At 42.1% G+C, this 19,258-nt stretch overlaps 1 protein-coding gene across 28 annotated transcripts in view; it reads left to right on the plus strand.

The window, feature by feature from the left end:
- CLASP1 (cytoplasmic linker associated protein 1) overlaps nucleotides 1-19,258 on the plus strand; it is a 175,972-nt gene that overhangs the window by 6,386 nt on the left and 150,328 nt on the right. For all 28 annotated transcript variants that reach the window (XM_071746707.1, XM_071746695.1, XM_071746693.1 and 25 more), the window contains exon 2: nucleotides 5,489-5,963. In XM_071746707.1, the coding sequence (XP_071602808.1) occupies nucleotides 5,769-5,963 (195 nt within the window). In that variant the 5' untranslated portion in view covers nucleotides 5,489-5,768. The remainder of the gene's footprint in view (nucleotides 1-5,488; nucleotides 5,964-19,258) is intronic.

Below are 19,258 nucleotides of genomic sequence, written 5' to 3' on the forward strand. Positions count from 1 at the left end.
CAACTTTTACAGCTGGCATCTGTCCTAGAAGTATTGTGTGAGGCTTAGGAGGCCTTAGTTAGCTTAAGCCTTGGAAATCTTGCAGCCATCTTCCTTCTTGAAATCTGCCTCAGTTTTCCTCGTGGCAGTGAAGTTGTTCCTTGGTTGGTGTAGGTTGGTTACTGCCTGTACTTTAAACCTGAAAAACAGCCAATACTTAAGAGTCCTAGCAAGCCTTCAGCCAGATGTGGTTCTCCTGAAGGTGAACTGCCCACAAAGTCTGCATTTTACAAATGCTTCCTTGGTGTGGCTGGTGCTGGGGGAGAAGAAAGCAACCCTCCTTTGGAGGCCTAATAATGCTTCCAACAAGGAAGCTTCATCCGCATGGGCAGTGCTGTGCTTACCAGCAAGGCTGTCCTGGCAAGTACCTGAAAAAGTAATAGGCTGTCCTGGCAACCTGGTGGTTGCTCTCTCTGAGTACAGGCAGTGTGTATGGGGTGTGGGAGGAGTGCAGTCAGACACTGAGGACACTGAGATAAACACGGGGCTGTCCCGTCAGCTCATTAGCAAAGCATGAGTTGTCAGGCTGGAAATCTAAGATACCATCTTTGGATTAGGGGGAGGCTCAACTACAAGGCAGCACTAATTACTCATTTAAAACAATCACAGTGATTGTGCAATATTCCCAGTCACTAACGAAGCATTATTGCCCATCTATTGGATTGCTGGGTGGGTGTCTCCTGCAAACTCCTTTTGGCTCCAGAAAAGGATCCTTTGTTCAAGTAGGACTTGTCACCTCATTGTCTCAGAGGGTTTGAGCAACTAAGAATACTTTGAGGTTGAAGATTATCAGTACAGCTGCTTTTTCCACTGCCACTAGCACAGGGAAGGAAGAGAAGGTTTCAAGTGCTTAGAGGGTGTCATACTTTGTAAAGGCCTGATACCAAATCCCCTCTGGGCAGGTGATAGCAAAATCAACTGGACCAGTTGAAGCAAAAATAAAGAACAGTGGACAAAGGGCTGAAGGTTCCCAGCCTTCATGCAGAGCTGCAGTTCTGCCTTCTTGGTGATATCTCCATCTGGGCTTTGCTGAACATGATTTCTAGTTACTATCCTAGATGTCTGTCTGATAGCTCTTGCCCATGGGGGCTTGGCTGGCAAACCCCATAGTGAGGTATTTACACTGCCCACCTTCCTGTTGTGGGGAGCTATTGCAGGTTTGATGCCTGGTTACTTTTATACTTGAAAAATTGCTGCATTTGTCTGGGGTTGAGACCTTGGAGGAGAGGTTTTTTTTTGTGAAGGTCAAGGTTCAAGAAGGTCAAGGTCTGCCTTATGTAACTTAAAATAATTTTAAACTGAAGTTTGCATGCAGTTTGGTCCTGAGACCAGTGCAGGAGGAGGGTTCCTAGCTTTGTTGCTGTGTTACCTCTACAGCTGCTGGGCTACAGCTAAGCATGTGAAAGAAAAACCCACCAAAGAAGTGTTGTCATGTTAGCAAGTTAAGGTTATGGGCTGGAAGTAGGAGCAGAGGTGCCTTGTGGAAAGTGACTAGAAAGGGCTGGTTGAATGGCACTGGCTCTTGCCTGAAGTGATTGTGGGTGGCAGCAATATTTTGTCTCTCTGCAAGCTTGTGTCCTAAGTTATCTGTGCTAGAGCAATTGACTGGTGAAGTTGCCGACTGCACTGGTTTGTTGGCAAATGAGCATGGTGAAACAGGAGAAATATTATAACTAAACTTGATGACTAGAGCTGAAGAGAGTGGGATGTAATTGTAAAGGTTGAATAGCTATGTTGGAAGAGACAACTATATCCCAACTACATCCCAACTACAGATTATTTTCCAGGAGAATAGTATTGCATGCTTTACGTGCTTCAGGTTTTCTTCCTCATGGGGAGAGGAAGAATACTTTAAAGTTTCTTGTGAAGGTCTCCTAAAACTGTCTTACTTGGCAGTTGCAAATAATGCTGTTTCAGTTCATCTGAGGTGAACAGGTTTCTCCAAAGCATTGGAAAATGTTCATTTGCTTATGTACCCATTTTCATGTTTCTGCAATATCTTGGGTATCAAGTATTTCCTTATTATTTGGATTAACTTATTTTACATGCTGAGCCAGTTGCTTTGCTGTGAATTGTACCAGCTTTTATGGTGTTACAGTGTTAGTATCTAGGTTGAGTAGTTGTGTTCAGAAGCCTAGTCCCAGACTGTTTGTATCTTGTAACACTGGCTACCCAAACCTCATGGCTTTCAAATCCTACAGGGAACAGAAGCAGACCTCTGGGTCTGGGGCTGTAGACTTGTTTTTTCCAAAGCTTGTGATGTGAGGAGCATCTCTCCTGTTGATTTCAAACTTTATGGGATACATCCTATTGTCTGGGAGGTTCGTTGTTTGTCACTTCGGGTCTCGATGTCTCAAGTGGTATTTTTTTGCACTTCCTCCTGTGAAGAAGAGGGGAGTCAACAGACTTCCTAATATGTGTGAAAAAGTTTTTTTTTTTAGTTAAAGTGCAGTTTAAACACCTGTTGGCTGGTAAATGCAAACCAGCTTGAACCTTTCCTCCTAACTTACTATTTGTTTTCCCCAGGATTCAAAGGTATTTCTGTCTCTTCTTGCCTTTATATGTTTGGTGGTGGTGCCATAACGTATAGTGGATCTTCTTTAGACTACAGTCATCAAGGTTATGACACAAATCTGTTCCACTCTAGTGCACCATAATTCTTAGAATAACCAAATTCTATGCCTTTCTTCACATGTTTGAAAAATGAGGAACTTGAGAGAGAAATTTGTTTATATTAGTTTGCTTAAATTAGTTTTGCTTGTAGGCAGAGACTTACAAGCTCTTAAATGTAAACCACATAGAATAAAGACTTGAGACTGAATTTTCCTTTCTCATGGCAGTATGGCCAGCTAATGGTTTCTTGGATGTGTTGGGACTTGTCTATGTGTGAAGTTAATTTAAAAATGTCTATTTTGTGGTGGCTGACTGTCATTCACACCTTCCTGTATGAATTTTCAAGTTTGAGCAAGTTCCACATTTCCATTTTAACATCAATATGGGGACTTCCTTCACCATGTTCTATCCAGCTCAGCAGAAGAGTTCCCTTATGAACAGGGATGCAGTTTCTGGAGTCCAGAAGCCAACCACACTTGAAAGGGTTCAGCTAGAACATGGCAGCTGCTAAATATCAATTAGCCCCTACTCTGGTAGCTCTGCTTGCAAAGTATCCAGTGAAATGTTGTTCTGCTGTGTAAAAACCCTTCTGTTAGATGCTTAAAGACTCCTGTATATAATGGTGTCCCACATAACAGCAGTGCCTTCAGCAAGGAGCAAGGCCCATGCTAGAGGGCAGGGACCAGTATTAAAAAGTACATACAGGGAGACTTGGGGGAAGACTTCTGCTGTGCTGTTAGGATTGCTTAAAACAGCCTTTGTTCTTTGTCTGAGCTGCCATGGGCAGTCAGTGCCATGTTGTGAACCATTTTGGTTGAGGTTGGGAGAACTTTCATCTTTGAGCTGGTGCTTTCAGAGTCGGTGCTAAACTGAAACAAGTGAGAAACTGTAGCTTCAGCAATAAGACAAGACATGGCTTTCCTCTGCTTTGGGACAAATGTCTCTCTTTTACAAAGAAGAAAGGCATAGCTCTAAGGCTATTGATTGAGATGGTGTTAACAATGTTAAAATGGAAAGTCAAGTTGCTCTTGAAGTGACTTAAAGCAAATGGACAGTTTGCTGTGTTACTTAGACATTTCAGGTTGGGGTAGTGGTTGCAAGGACTAACCTGTTCTGGCACTAACTTAAAGCCCTCAGTGCTGTGTATGCAGTTGCAGCTAATGCTTCCTTGCTCTTTTGGAGGATGAGATTTTGCTGGTGAGGAGGGAGTTTAGTCTACAGGCACAAACAATCCCTTCTGGCTAATGGTAGGATTTGCCAGGCTGAGGTGTGTCCCTGGATGTACAGAACCAGTTCTGATTGCTGTCAGCCAGCAGGGATCTGAACTGGCTGGAACAGGGAGACCTGCTCTTGGTGACTCCTTTTGCCTGGTGAATAAGCAGTGGTAGCCAGTGTGGGCAGCTGGAACATCATGTCTGGCAGCTCTTGAAGGGTTGTGGAAATTCAGGACCACAAACCTCATTGCTGCCTCTAGATGCTGTGTTTGGTGTTAAGATGTGGCAGTTTATAATTCTGGCCAAGGAGGATGGAGGTGAGCCAAGGTACTTAAAGCAGTCTGATGTGGGAGTTGTGCTTTTGTTTCCATGCTAGGGTTCTTGTGTGAATCCCATCTACTGTGAGTTCTGCTTTTTTTATTAGGACTGGTGTGAAGGCCTTATTTGCTCAAGCAGAAGGTGTTTAGATTTGCTGCCCCAGTGCTTCCAATTAGTGAACTTGTGTCTCCAGCTTCCTTCCAGTTGTTTATGGATCCAGGTGTCTGCTGCACAGCTTCTTCTCTTGCTCTGAGCTTGACCTGCTTTCCTCATGCTGATAGGAAAAAGTAGGGCAGATTTCTATCTTTAGATATTATTAGATAGGAAACAAAAAGATGCTCTGGATTTTAACACCCCTATCTGAAAGAGCTAATCTGTGAAGATGGAGAGCTTTGGGAAGCAGTGTGGTGATGCTGGGAACCTTGATCAGTGGGAGGGTGGACAGCAGGCCTGAGGTCTGTCCTGGCTGCCTGCAAGGAATTTATTTGGTTGCAGATGGAGGGACATAAAAGCTGCAGCTGTATCCCTAGTGAAGTCCTTGGGCAGGAGAGTTTCTAGGGTTGAAGACCATAACCAAACACCAAATGTAGCCAGTGTTGTTTATGCATAAGCCAAAAATTTACTTCACAGGTGATGCTGTGCCTTTTAATGGCAGCAAAGGTTGTATGGCCTTTCTGGTGTATGGCCTTCATTCTCAGGACACCACGGGCACTGTTGCTAGGACTGTGTTTACACTAGACTGTTTCATGGATGTGTAGTTGGGATATAACAGAACTCAGCCTAGAAACAGCTTGGGCACCTAGTTTTGAAAATGCTAGTTTTATGTTCCAGGAGCCCAGTGGTTGTGCTGTGACTTGCAGGCCAGCTGCTGGCATTGATTTCTGAAGGCCTACAGTCAAAACAGGATCCAGACCTCTTCCTGCTTTCACTTCTTAAAGCAGATGTGTTGTCATGGTGACCTGCTTAAGGATTTTGTCTCTACCTTGGTGGGTGGGTGGTGACAGTGGTACTTGCAATAATATTGATTACTAGTCAGTCAGCTCTTACTTAAGCCCCAGATTTACTACCACTAAAACTTCTAGGGAACTGATGGGTAACTGCTGTTGTAAAGAATAACCAAATGTTTTTGTCCTGACCTACCTTGTCTGATTCCTTAAAATAGAACGATGCTGCTCGTATCCAGCTTATCACAGCTTCTCAGCTGTATGTGAATAACCTATTTTGTGACATGAATTCAATCTTTTTTTTTTTTTTTCTCCAGCCTCAATTTAACCTATAATACTGTTCTTTTTAATTTCTTTCAGAATGGACTGCTGAATTGGGAATTATTGCAGACTCAACAGTACAGCACAGCTTGCTTCTTCGTCTATTACTAGTTATTTAAATTGGACTTTTAATATCCTGCCAGCTGCTGTTCACACACACATGGTGCATTGTTGCCATTCTCAGAATTGCATCTTTGAAACCCAGACACTCAGTAACCTTCATCGAACAAAGAGGCGACCTCCTGTGTACATTTATAGAGGGATTTTTTGGACCTGCTGCCCTCTAGCTTTCTTGCTGGTGCTGTATTTCTAAGACACTATGGAGCCCAGTATGGAGTACTGCTTAGCGCAGGTGCTGCAGAAGGATGTTGGAAAGAGACTTCAAGTTGGCCAGGAATTGATAGATTACTTTTCAGATAAACAGAAGTCAAATGATCTTGAACATGATCAAACTATGCTGGATAAAATGGTTGATGGACTCGCCACTTCTTGGGTAAATTCCAGCAATTATAAGGTAAGACTTGTCAGGTGGAATGTGGTTACAGTCAGAAGTTTCAAAGTCAAGTGCTACTTGATTTATGTAAAAATTTGTGTAGTAGATGTTCTAGTATACTGTTCTGTAAACTGATAATTATGCCATATGAACCATTCTTGACTCATTTCTTGGTTGTTGATATGAGGTTGATATGATATGAGGTCATTGAGGACTCAAGGCAGTCGGAATTCAGTAAACAGGTTTTTCTTTAAATGGCTTTACATTGGGTGTTCATGCTTTGTCACAGCCTGATTTCTTTGTGTACCTTTGTGGGGGTGACGTGCTTTGATCATCCCAGTAGTTAGTAATATCAATGATTTCCTGCCACACTAAAGAAGTCCATAAAACTGCAAAAGCATATACATAAACAGCAGTATTTTTCACTGGCAATAAATCTTACTAGACTTTTTTTTCTGTTTTCTGTGGGTAATTTCAGTACAGTTGGTCTAGTGTACTTAGCTCAGGAAAGGTAGTATGTGTGTGTATGTATGTTTGGCTGAATTTGACATTATTGCACTGAGTTGGTAGGACATGGAACTTCACTGTGTTATCCTTGTCGTGTTGACTTGTCTCCCTACAGGTCTTAGTGAGGAAGCCCTGCCATTCCCATGTACTGTGGGAGTGGGGAGGGGTTCTCAGCTGTGGCTTGGGAAACTCCTGTCCTTGTTCCTTCACAAGGCACTCTGACAAGTTTAACAGAGTATTTAAGCTGTTGTATGTGGTGTCATAGGAGAATATATTCCTTTCTGATAAATCCAGAAAAAATGTGAGTTAAAGTTCCTGCAGAGCTGAACCTGAAGATAGTTGACTAAAAGTTGTTCTGTGAAGGAGAGACTAGCCATGGAGGTCGAGTGCTCTTGAGCTCAACATCCTCAGATAAATTTACACTATTTTTAAGAGAAATTTTGACAAGTGGTTGTGATATTGCAGTGTATTAGTCAATGTTCTCTGCACAGCGGCATTTCTTTCTCTTTTTGTCAGCAAACAGCTGTGATAGAATGTGTTTGGTATGTCAGAACAACAACAAAAAACCAACCTCAAACAAAAAAGCCAAAACAAAACAAAACTAAAAAAAAAACAAACAACAAAACCCCAAACCATCAAACTACCAAAGCCAATGCAATTTGAATACTGGACCCGTTCTGGCTAAGCACATAAAATTTTAGTTTGCTGTCATTAACAAGTGGCATACCTACAATTTTCTGAGGGTGTTGTGTTCCTATTTCCCTTTTTCTTGCTAACTGGCCTTCTCTTGGTGTTTCATGAATCTCAATGGAAAGGTAACCCAAACACAGTAAACTTGAAATTATCACAAAATGTGCAGTTTGCATGGATTTTACAAAGTGATGTGGATCACAGCATTATGCAGTACTTTGTAATTCTAGCATCACACTTAGTTTGCAGAATTTCTTTAAGGATAACTTGTTCTCTTCCACCCACTTTCCCAGTCTTTTGCCTGCTAAACTACATGCTTAAAATGTTTACTGTGGTATTCATTCTTCAGTAATGAACTGGTGGCACTTCTGTACTGCAGTGACTCTGTTCCAGAACTCATGCTGCTGAGCTGACTGTTCATTAATATGTGTGCTCTATAGATAGCATTTGCTGTGTTTAATCAGTTTTAGTCAGTGTAATGCAGGCACATCTCAGATGTCTGGAGGGTGTTTTTTCAATGAGCATAATAGAGGATCTGAAACTGTTGAGAGGGGCAGGCTGGCTACCTGGAGGTTCTGCTTGTAGTGAGGTCTGCTTCAGTATCCAGCCAAGGCTTAGTGCATAGTCATATGCCAGCATCTTCCTTTCCTTTTAGTGCCTGCATCTGCATTGCTGTTGCATTTCTTCTTGACTGCTTGTGTGGTGAAGGTTCAGGAACTCAGCTCAGTCTGGTGTGAGGGGGAACTGGGTAGCTGGTGTCATCTGATACACTTCATGGATTAGTGTAATGACCCTGAGAGTGAAAGGCCAAGCATCACTGCCCTAGAATAGCCATCTGGAGAGCTAAACTGCAGTCGTTAGGTCTCGGCTGAAAAAGCCATTATATTTGCAGTCTTTCTCTGCTCATTTCACTCCCTTCATTTGAAGAAGTATGGGCTTAAAACAAAGATTGAGATCATTTGCATGATCTGAAATTTTTAACACTAAAGTTGATAAACTGTGTGCTCAGACTTAGACTGAGTTTGGAGAACAAACCCATTGTCTTGGGACACATTCCTGTTGATTCATGACTCCTGCCAGTTTAGGATTCTTCAAACTATCAACATTTGTGCTTATATGTTGTCACTGGGGAAACATCAGTGAACCAGAGAGAAGTGACATCTCTGAGGCAATCCAGTTCAGTTTGGATTAAAAGGAGCCTCAACTGATGGTGAAATTACTGTGCGTTTACAGGAGGACTGTCTCCCTCACTGGCATACAAGCTTGAGCTATGTAAGTCATGATCATCATTGACATTTTTAGGCTTTGATAGGTTTTATTCATTGTTTCTATTTTAACCTGACACTACTCTGTGAAGTCCTTGACCTCAGCTCTGGGGTTGGAGACAATGCAGTCTTCTCTTTCAAGTGATGCAGAAAAATGGGATGAAGGAAGGGGGAAGAAATTCTTCTCTTTGGTGCTGTCCAGGTTTGTAAGAGCATCATGTGTGAAATGGAGAGAGACCCAACACACTTCTGACAGCATTCAGCACTCAGACTCATCTAGCAGATGGCCTTGTGACCTGGTCACTGACCCCTGCTCTGTAAACTGGCAGCTGCCTTAGGTGCAGAAGGCACTTGGATAATTCGAGATGCTTTTAAAGTCAAGGAAACATGAAGGTTTGAAGCACAGCACTGAGGTCCAGTGCAAGGCCATTTGTGCTGTGGTTTCCCAGCAGTAGGTATAGGTAAGTGGAAGACAAGAATGGCATGGAGTGAAGATGATGATCTTAGAGTTATTTTGCAGAGCTTTGAAGCCCTTAACAATAGCAAGGGCCTGCACTGAGCACTTGATGTGCACAAACCCATGCAGCATTGTTAGGGGCTTCAGAACTTCTTTTCAGCTTCACAATCCTAGAGCAAGGGGACAGAATTGAAATCATCACTAATTCCTTGGTCAACAGTCTCCCTTTGGGCTGCTTGTGGCAGTATTCAGTTATGCTTCAGTACTCAGGATCTCCTGATTTGTCCGTGGCCAATGTGCCTTTCTCAGTACCCCTGCTTCGATGTGCCATTGATGTTGCATTTTGAGGTGTAGCATGAAAGATTATGTCCAGGATCTTAAAGTAATTTTCTACCAGCCTGATATCCCTAGAGGTGGAGCGAGGGTGTTTGGCAATGACCTTCTCTTGCCTGCTTCCCTACAGCAGAAGAGTATTGTACAGTTTTTCCCATCTTGCAGCGGCCATGAGGTTTCTGGCACCTTTCTCTTCTCTGTGATGTGTGGTTTGTTCTGCTGGAGTTGAACTACAATGGAAGTATCTGGTATTGGTATTCACTTGGTATTCACCAAAGAGTGAACTCAGCTTAGAGATCTCGCAGAGAAAGCATATAAGCAGGTCAGGGTCCATGAAATTTGAGAGCTTCTGTTCAATGTTTTCTCATATTGAAGAGTGTTTGGAGAGGTCAGTTTGAGTTGAAACTCAGAGGTTTGCAATAAAAAACAGGATGAAACTTTTTACCCTGCACTTTAGCAGGTAGTGATTTTTGTGTTTTGCACTGCACTGATTTCAGCTGCACAGGCTATGCTTGCCAAGGAGGCTCTTACTCTTGCATGGAATGAATCCTTTGCTCCAGTGCAGCTTGATCTGTGTGAGACTCTGTGCCCAGCATTTCACAGGACTGGGGTTTGCATGTGAAGGGGGACTTGGGAACTGAGTGGCTGGCAGACACCAGTAACTGAGGACACTTCCTCTTGCAAAAACCTCCTGGCTGAACAAGAAAGGTGTGCTGGTAGACCCAGTCTGTCAGGGTGAAGGCTGTGCAGGGCTGTGTCCTGAGCTTTGTATTCATCTGTACAGGACTTCAGGTTTGACTTGTTTACCTCCTAGTTGATTTTGTAACGTAGAGACATCACACTCTTAATGGTTTTTATGGTGAGATTTTTAGGTTTTTTTATATGGTGAAATATTGCAGGGAACTTTTATTTGCCCAGACAAAACTCCTAATTCTGTTAAAGAAAGCAGCCTTCTGATCTGTGTCTGAGTATCTAGTATTGCAAGAGCATGATTCACTGAGCTGAAGAGAAATAAAACTTTTACATACATAAATTAGCCAGCTTTCTTGAACTGTATTGAGTGATTTTTTTGGCTTCTCTAATTGAGGGGTAGAACAGATGGTGCAGGCTTAGTTTTAAGTGGCATCCATTAGAGTTACTTAAGCTGATGAATGGTTGTTCACTATAAGCATACATTTTCTCTATACCGTGTTTATTTTGGTTGAAATTCAGTGGAAGAAATCTTGGTTTAAGAAATAATTATAATGCATGGTTATGAGTCAATATGGTAATTTGCTAAGTGTGTTTTATTGAGTATTTGATGCACAGAAAAAGAGTTCAGTGTCTGAGGAAGAGACTTGTAAAGGGTTTCCAAGCAGCTGTTGTTAGCTGGTGAGTTTTGAGATGCTGAGGCGGAAAGTACATGAGGATGGGTACTATATACATTCATTTAGCAGTTTCATCTTTGCAAACTCTTTATCACAAAGCAGTAATTGCTAATGAAAATGAATTGACTTAGTTTTGATGCCCAGAGGATATGAAAAATTTACTATCGAGGAAGAGTGGTCAGGACTTGAGAGTAGAGCCTCTTCCTTGTGTGTGCCTTTATTGCAAAAAGTACCTTGGCAGAAACTGCTTCTGATGACTCTTAATGTGGAGAGAAAAGCTGTTCCAAGAAGGGACAGAGTTACTGGGCTTGAGGTGTGTTCACAAAGTGTGCCCAGTCCTTGATTTTTAGGCTGCTCTGCTGGCTTGCTCCTAATAGGTGGGTTTTCCTGCCTGAAGTTTAGGAAAAAGTGGAGTTTTGGCTTCAGAATATCCAATTTCCTGTAGGCACTGATGTTATTAGTTTCCAGTCCAGCTGATCAGTTGTGTTTGTCTGAGGGTCTAGTAGCTGGGCCTGCTTTTCCAACAGTTACTGCTCTGTGCAGTAATTTGATCAGATTGTGGTGCAGCTCTTATCTGTTTGGTATCAGCAGTATGGGGAGTGCCACAGAAGATGCAGTGCAGAATAGAGCTGTAGCAGCTGGGCTAGATCAGATTTAATGCCAGCCTTCAGTCCTTGTTCAGAACAAAAAATGAACTGCTGTAGCAAGTCAGCATTTAGAGTTTTCCTGTGTGCTTTTTCTTAATTCTTAAAAGGTGGTAATGACTGGTCATAGTATGACAGGTTACCCTTTTCCAGAAAAACTGTAGTGGAGCAGTACTATTTCCTGATTGTTTTATACACAATGTGGATGTGCTACTGGTTGCATAAAGCAAAGTTTGCAAACCTGAGTGTACCAGACAGCAGGATCTTTCTGTAATTTACCAAGGCATTATGAAATGAAGCATGAATAGTGAGAACCTAGAGGATTCCAAGGGAGTGTGAAGACCAGAGACCTGATGTTAAAATAAATAGTTTGTTTCCATAGTGGTATACAGAAGGTCTGTGTAACTGGATATCCTGTTGCTCTGCAGCTGGTAGTGGTTGGTGAGAGATGAGTAGGAAAATGGTATACTGAGTGTCTCCCTTGTATAACCTTTTGGTTTGTGGAGATCTAAGCCCCTGATTTTGCTTTCTGACAACCAAAATGGTATTGCATTCCATTTTAGTGCTAGGACTGACTCAGGGCAAGGATGTTGCTTATGGCTTTTTTAGAGCTATTTTTTCTTGGGTGCTTGGTAGTGTGGCTGTTTTAGCACTGCAAGGCCAAACAAGCTCTCCTCTGGGTCTGATGGGGCTGGCCAACATATGACAGACTGAACCATTATGGGTAGTAAATTGAGATGGTAAAGCTATTCCTTTAATGCTGGTTTAGTGTTTCAGTTGCAGCACTTCAGTGTCACTGGGGTTGTTCAGAGGTCTAACACAGTTTGCCAGCTCTCAGGAAGCCTTGGGTGTGTTACTTGACTGCAGGCTGAGGGTCACAGCTGATGCATTGGTGGAAAAGTCAGATTATTGGGGATTTATTTCTGTGAGGATGAGGGTGAACTAATGCTATTGAACAGTGCTTTGTTGAGCCCTTCTGTGGCATGTGTTGTATGGTTCTAGTTGTCTATCTGCAAGGAAGGAATTCAAGCTGGAACAGGTGCAGGGAAGGGCTGGTGTGGTGTTCTGGGGGCTGGAGAGCCTGCCTGGCCAGAGGAGACTAAAAGTTTGGCTTGTTTAGTTTACAGTATGAAGGCTGAGAGGGTGTATGACTGCTGTCTATAAATACATCAGAGGGGTGAACATCAGGAAGGGGAAAGAACTAGTAGAGCTAAAGGGCAAGGTTACCACAAGAACAAATGGATATAAACTGACTGAATAAATTTAGGGTGGATGTGAGATGAAAGTTGCCTGCAGCAAGCACTCTGGGGGACTAGAAAACTCGTGGAGAGCAAAAGATAAGAGCAAGGCGTGTTTGGTTTTAGGATAGGTCTAAGGATGATTTTGAATAGTTCATATTTAGTACAGAGTAACAGGATCATGCACAGTGATAAAGTTCATTTCAGTCCTTTGTATGGTAGAACAGGTATGATACTGTGTCTGGAGCTGCTCTAACACTTTTGAATAAGCACTAATAGTTTTAAAAGTGAACTGGTTTTGTTTCTCAGAAATGCCAAAGTGACTTCCAGAGACTGTTCATGCTGTGCCCGAGGATCAGTTGCCTCTTAGCTCTGGGTTAGAATTAGAATTGCTCATATGAATGTGTGATCCGTGTCTAATAGGTAGCAGGGTGAGGTAGTAGGTGGGGGAGAGTCTTCATTTTCCTGGGTATGGTGACTCCTGCTGGAGAATTGTTACCTGAACTGGAGGTTAGTTGCAGTGCTGGGTCTACAGGTTTCTTTATTTTTTTCTAGTGTTGAAATGGCTCAGTGGAGTTCTGTTGTTCTCTTGATGCTGAAAGAAATACCCACCAGCTGTCAGGGTCTCCCCACCAACACCAATCTATTAGCTTCTCAGCTATAAGTGTGCATACACTTTCATTTCTTCATTGTGGGATATTTTTTAACTCATCCTGAAATCCAGTCTTGCTCTCATCATTTGAACTCCAGCATGAAAAGCCATCTACTGATAATCCCCCTGGCAGTGAGGTCTGATTGCTCCTGACTTTGTCTAGTTTAAATTAAGTAATTTTGTATGCAAAGAAGTTTTATGAAACCTCATTTCCTTTGGCTTTTTCTCTGTACATCTGTTGGTGTCTAATGCTGTGGTTTTCCTCATGCTGTAGTCTGTCTCCTAATGGAACCTCTTCTGCCTTGGTTACTATGTTTGTAAAAACACTGCATCTTTGGGAGCTCCATTCTACCATAGGTTGAAGTTTGCTAAAAATGGCTAAAGAATTCTGAAGTTATGGAGAGAGGAAAGAATCTATGAATGATAAATTAACAATTTATTTCTTCCTCAAAATTAAGACTGAAAAATTAAAGTAATTAAGTACTTTTTTTTTAAAACCTTCTATTACATTGTTAGTATTAGGTACAGCTATGTCAGTTTTTGGAGGACTAGACCAGGCAGTCTGGTGCAGGGAAACTTTTTGCTTTAGATATGTGATTCTGGCTCTGTGAGCCCTCCTTTTGCAGCAGTTCCATTTGGAGCTTGAAAGGTAAGATTTTCTGAGATCAGCTCATAGAATCAGTGTAATTGGAGTTGCAAGGGCTGTTGGGTTTGATGTTCCATCCACCATATCATTATGTAGAGTCAAGGCCTTAAAACTTGAATTTTTTTTCTAAAAAAAATTTATTGGCATGTAAGTGGTGTCTGATGGTTTTAAAGGTATGTGTAAGATGAGTCTCCCAGGGCACTGGTGACAATCTGGCTGAGGCTCTGTGCAGTCCAATTTGTCCTGCTGCTTGGCTTGCTCAGAGCTGTTTCTGACAGCCAAATTGTTCTATAAAACTATCTCATATGTTTGTATCAAATGTGTCATCTGCGCTATGGCCATGTTAAATGCAGAAGGGAAGGTGTGGAACACACCGTCAGAGATAGGGAGTCTCTGAATTTCTTCAAGGGAATGCTCCCTCCCATGAATTGTTCATTACTTTCTTCCTAGATCAGATCTCTTCTTAACCAGACAAAACCTGCTGTGTTCCTCATTTGGTATTGCCTTTGTGCCAAATATGAAACTTTAAAACAAAGCAACATTTGAGTATCCAAGAATGAGAGCAAAGAGTCCCAGTTATCAGAGCGTGGAAAGCAGGATAATTTTTTTTTATATCATGGCTGGGAGTTTAGCCAGAGGAAAGAATGTGTAAGATTGGGCCCTGAAATAAGTGTAAGAAAGAAAATTTTCATGCCTAGTAATGCTTCATCTTCTGAAGCAGGTTTTTTTGTTTGGTTGGTTGTTTTTTTTGAGAGAAGTTTGTAGAAGCAAAGAAATTAGCCCATCCTGCCATACCCTTGTGGTTGGCCCTGCTCTCGGGCAGGATAGGCACATAAGCAGGAAAAGGGACAGGATCTCTTGTTGGGACATGAAAGTGTTGCAAGGTTAACTATGGTGTTACAGGCTTGTCAGGGTGGGAGTGCTTGTGCCTGTCTGCTGGTGGTTGAGAACTTGACAGTAGCAAATGGAAAACCCCACATTATTTCTATTCAGTGTATTTTGAGATTATATTATTTGAGTCATGTCTGCATTTACCGTGAATTGTAGGTTAGAAATCAGCTTTCTGCTAATTGTCTCAGTTCTTTGTGTGTCTGTTAGAACCATATTCCATTAAAAGATGGTGTTTTGCCTTGTATTGTCATGACTCTCCATTTGACTAATATCAATTGACATAGTAGTGTTGGGTCTAATTTGAAATCTAACTGCAAATGGAGGCATCGCTGCTTATGCAGTGATGTGGAACAAATGTCTGCTTTTAACAGCTTAGGAGAACTTTGTTTTGCTATTGGGAACATAAGTAAAGGGGGTGCCAGTTGTTCAGTGCTGTTTAAAAGCTGAATGTTACAGGCTCTTACTGATGTGTGCTCATCGCCAGACCTGTCCTGATTTCTGTAGTAACTTTATAAAAATAAACAACTCTAGCACTTGCAGTAAAATAAGAATATATGAGTTTTGGATGGAATCCTGCTTGCTCATAGCTGATAGAGTTGGTCCTGTTGCACTAACTTACTTGCACTGTTCATTGAGGAGTGTTGGCTTTTCTGTGCATGTTATCTGCTTAATTAGAGTGCTGTGGGGAGAATGAACCTTGGACAGATGCTGGGCTACACTGCTAGCTTTTAAAAGTAAGACTGGAGAAGACAGCTGTGTGCCTTGTTTAACTGAGATGTTCAGAAGAGCTCTGTGGTGTTGTATCCTGAAGCATGAAGGGTGCTACTGATGTGCTGCAGTTACATGTGGCTGAACTGCTTCTTCTCCAAAAAGAATCCATCTCATTGATAGGATGTTGTGTAGAAAGCTGAAACTGCACCTAGGATTTGGGAGGTACCTAGTCTTACAGATTGGAATATTTGTAGTCTGGTAGTCTGCTGTTTGCCTCTTCTACCTCCTGCCCCTTTAGTGTTTGGAAGGTTGTTACCTGTGTAAAGTTGCTGGTCTGTAAGTTATGGGACTAAGTGTGCTAATACTGCATCAGCACCAGACCCTGTCAAGATCGGAGCTTGCTTGCTGCTTTTAAAGAGCTCTGCTTTTTCTTTGTGTTGCTTGGGCTCCATTCTCTCCATGTGATTTTATGCATTTCCTTCTGGAATTTCCTGTCCTAGTAAGCTGGCTTACAATTAATGAGAAACTTTTCCCAGCAGAAGTGGTTCTTGTTTTGAAAACTTGCACCTAGAGGTGATGTGATGGGAACTGGCATTACAGATGAATGGGAAGTCAGGAGCTGATGTTTCAGGCCAAATGTCAGTGTTCTTGAGGGAAGAAAGATTAAAACTTCACTGTGGAAGTGCTAGAGAGGGATGAGGGTATGAAGAGGATCATTCTAGCCAAGCAGTTTTCTGGTGGCTGTTTCCAGGATGAAGCAGTGCATGGGAATTGTACCAGAGGAGTGTTATAGCTGGGACCAGCACTTCGGAGCAGGAGATGGTTGTTTCCCTACGTGGCAGCTTTGTTATAGAACTAAGTAATGTGCAAGGTGGTGTGAGGGTTGTGTGGCTGAAGTTCTTGTCTATGAAGAGGAGGTTTCTCATGATGTAGCAGTGAAGTCATCCAGGTTATGCGAGTCTCATGGGTTCCACAGTTCTCAGCTAACATAAAGGAGAGATGAAAGTTGATTTAGAGAGGAGAGGCAGGATGAATTGCTGGAGTATAGTAGTACTAGATACTCTGTGGGTACTCCAGTCTTCTCTGTGTTGTGTTTTCTGAACCCAGATTTATCACAGTTGTTTTATAGGAATATATTTGATGATAATCCCAAGATCATTGGTCCAACATCCATGTAATTCTGTTGGACTAGGCACAGAGGGATGGCTGGGATGGTCCTGCTGTTTTCATGCTCTCAGCCAAAGGGACTTATTTGGTGCAGCTGCAGCCTTCAGACACTGCTGAGCAAATGCTGTGCTTTGCATGTATGGGACATTTACTGGGAAAGTGTGGGGAGCTGTCTAAGTGGTCAAGCCTCAAGTAACAAGCTGTGCAGATGGGGTAACACTGGAAGTTCAGTAGGCCTGGATGAAGTCCTCTGGGGAATCTTGGCAGGATACTGTGAGCTAGGAGCTTGGAGGAGAAGGGAGCTGCTGATCTGAGGAGAGATGGGGCTGTGGGGAAGGATGAGGGAGGGGTAGATGCTGCTTCTGGGGACACATGCAGTGGTGACTGCCATGTGGCAATCTGAGGGGAACAGAGCAGGAGGACAACTTCTGGTGTGCCTTTAGTTGTGTGAAGTAAGCACAGGGGCGTAGCTTTGAGCTGGTGTTCATCAGGGTTGGAGGAGAGCCAGGAAGTTTTAGGAGGTTAAGGAGATGACTCAAGCCTTTTTATCTTCCTTCTGTTTACTTCACGCTACCAGCAGTTGTAGGTAACTGGCATCTTCAAGCTGAGAGGATGGAAATGAAATGTGTTGCTTTCTGGGGATCCAAAAGGCACTTGTGATAAGTGAGAACAGCAGTTCTGATAAGTGAATGTATGCCAGAAAACAGCCCTGCAGCCAAACTTGGCTGAGCAGCAGCTAAACCAAAAAATGCTCTAAAAGCTGCCTTTTTAAATCAGGAAAGGTGTGGTAGGGTTGGGACAATGGGAAATCTGGTACTTAATTAGCACCCAGATCCTGCTGCCATTAAAGTCAGACAAATTCAAACTAATGCAGTGTGCTGCTTAAAGCATGTGCAGGCTCTCCAGAGAAGGGATGTAATTTTGGATGAACACCAAAGCTAATGTAAGGAAAAAATTCATCTATTTTTTTTTTAGGTTTAACTCTTGAAATGCTTACAGTATAATCTATGCCTGTGTTACTTGTGTACATATTAATAAGGATTAATTTACATTTGAATTTTGTTTCTTAAGGAATTTTTTTTTCTGGGAGACATTCTTTGAAGTTAATATTGAATAATAGGTAATAAGGGGGTATCTACTCTTGTTTATTCTTTTGTTACAGAAGCTAAGACCATGAGATGGAAATTTATGATTTTTCCCATTCCCTCTATTTGAAGCTTTTAAATCTGTTTCCTTGTGATAATTTTTGTGGCTTTAAAGGAAAAACACATTGGTCTTTTATCATCAGTTAAATGTGAATTTATATCAGAAATTGACTTCTATGCATGTTACTGTGGCATTGTGTGAATATGGCATCTCTGAAAAAGGCTGTTTTGCATAAGGCTTTTACAAAATAGAAAACAGAAAAAAAAAATTCTTGGGCTGTTACTGTTTTTTGCACTGCTGGAGGCATTGATATCAGAACAACCCAAGCCCTCTCTGGTTGTTTGCAGTCTGGCTGGAATCCACCAGTTTTGCACCCGGGATCTCTGGGCCACACGGAATTTGAATTCTTAAGGGAGCTATAAAAGATAACCTGAAGAAAGGGAGGCTGTTGCCTGTGGGCTTACGTTTGCCCTCTAGAGAGCCACATCTTTACTAGAAAGTATTTAGAAGCTTGAAATGTGAATCTTGGGGTAGAAGAGTCCTTTTCTGGCAGATGGGAGAAATGCTCATGTCTTTTTGCATTTTACTGTGATGTATGCAATGTTTATCTGTAACAACAAATAAATTATTGGTCAGAATTCTTAGTTCTGACCTCCTTGCTTTATTTGATTGGAAGATCTTAAATCAGATTAAGCCCTACTGCTGTTCGAGACAAAAATTATTTATTCTCAGAAAACAATTTTTTTCAGTGTGGGAGCAACTGGTTGGGATTTCATGAACTTCATTGCATAGAGTATGAGAAAAACTGTCCTAGTGAGCCCTTCCTGCTTCTGTGTATCTGTTATGGGGGCAAATAACCTAGGGTAAAGAGGTTGTGGTCTTTGCTAGCTGTGGTCTTTAATGTAGCTTGCTTTTAGGCAATGCTGTTTTCAGTTCTTTCTTCTTTTGTCCTTGTGGTTTCCTTTGTCCTTCCCAGATCAGTGGTGTGAGAAGGATGTTCCCTCTCCTTCCAGACAATATTTGTTTCGACATCGTGTATTTTGCTCTTGATTATTTTGGAGCAAGCTTAGAATCTCATTTTACTGGAAGAGAATTATTGTAGGTATAAATGTCACTGAGGAGAGCAGTTGGCTGACTAACCAGCATTTACCAACTGGATTGTGATTGGGATTTAAGGCTTCAGTCATGAAGTCCTTGTGCAGAATGTGTTAATATGCTGGTGATCCTCTCTAGTGGTCCACCAGAGTGGTTGTGTCATGCTTGATCCTGTTTCAAAGGGCTACTGGTCTGTAGCAACTAGAGCTAAATATGAGGTGTTTGGAAGAGTCCATCAGATAGTTGTTCCAGAACCTTCAGTATGGAGCAGATTTACTCAAGAACTTAAGGTGCATCTTGTTTAAATGGGGGTTGAAGCTTGGCAAGGGCTGAACTCAGGTAAGGCTAAAAGGGGTCCTTTGCTGTGAGATCTTCTTTCTTGCTGACATCTTCACCACTCGTGAATGACACAATATGGATATTGTTTTCATCTTTGTGCCTTTCTGTTTTTAATCTCTGCTGTTGAGTGCTCATTTTGGGAACAGTTGCATACCTGAGATCTTTTTT

This window comes from Heliangelus exortis, chromosome 6 (assembly GCF_036169615.1).
Source record: "Heliangelus exortis chromosome 6, bHelExo1.hap1, whole genome shotgun sequence".
NCBI lineage: Eukaryota > Metazoa > Chordata > Aves > Apodiformes > Trochilidae > Heliangelus > Heliangelus exortis.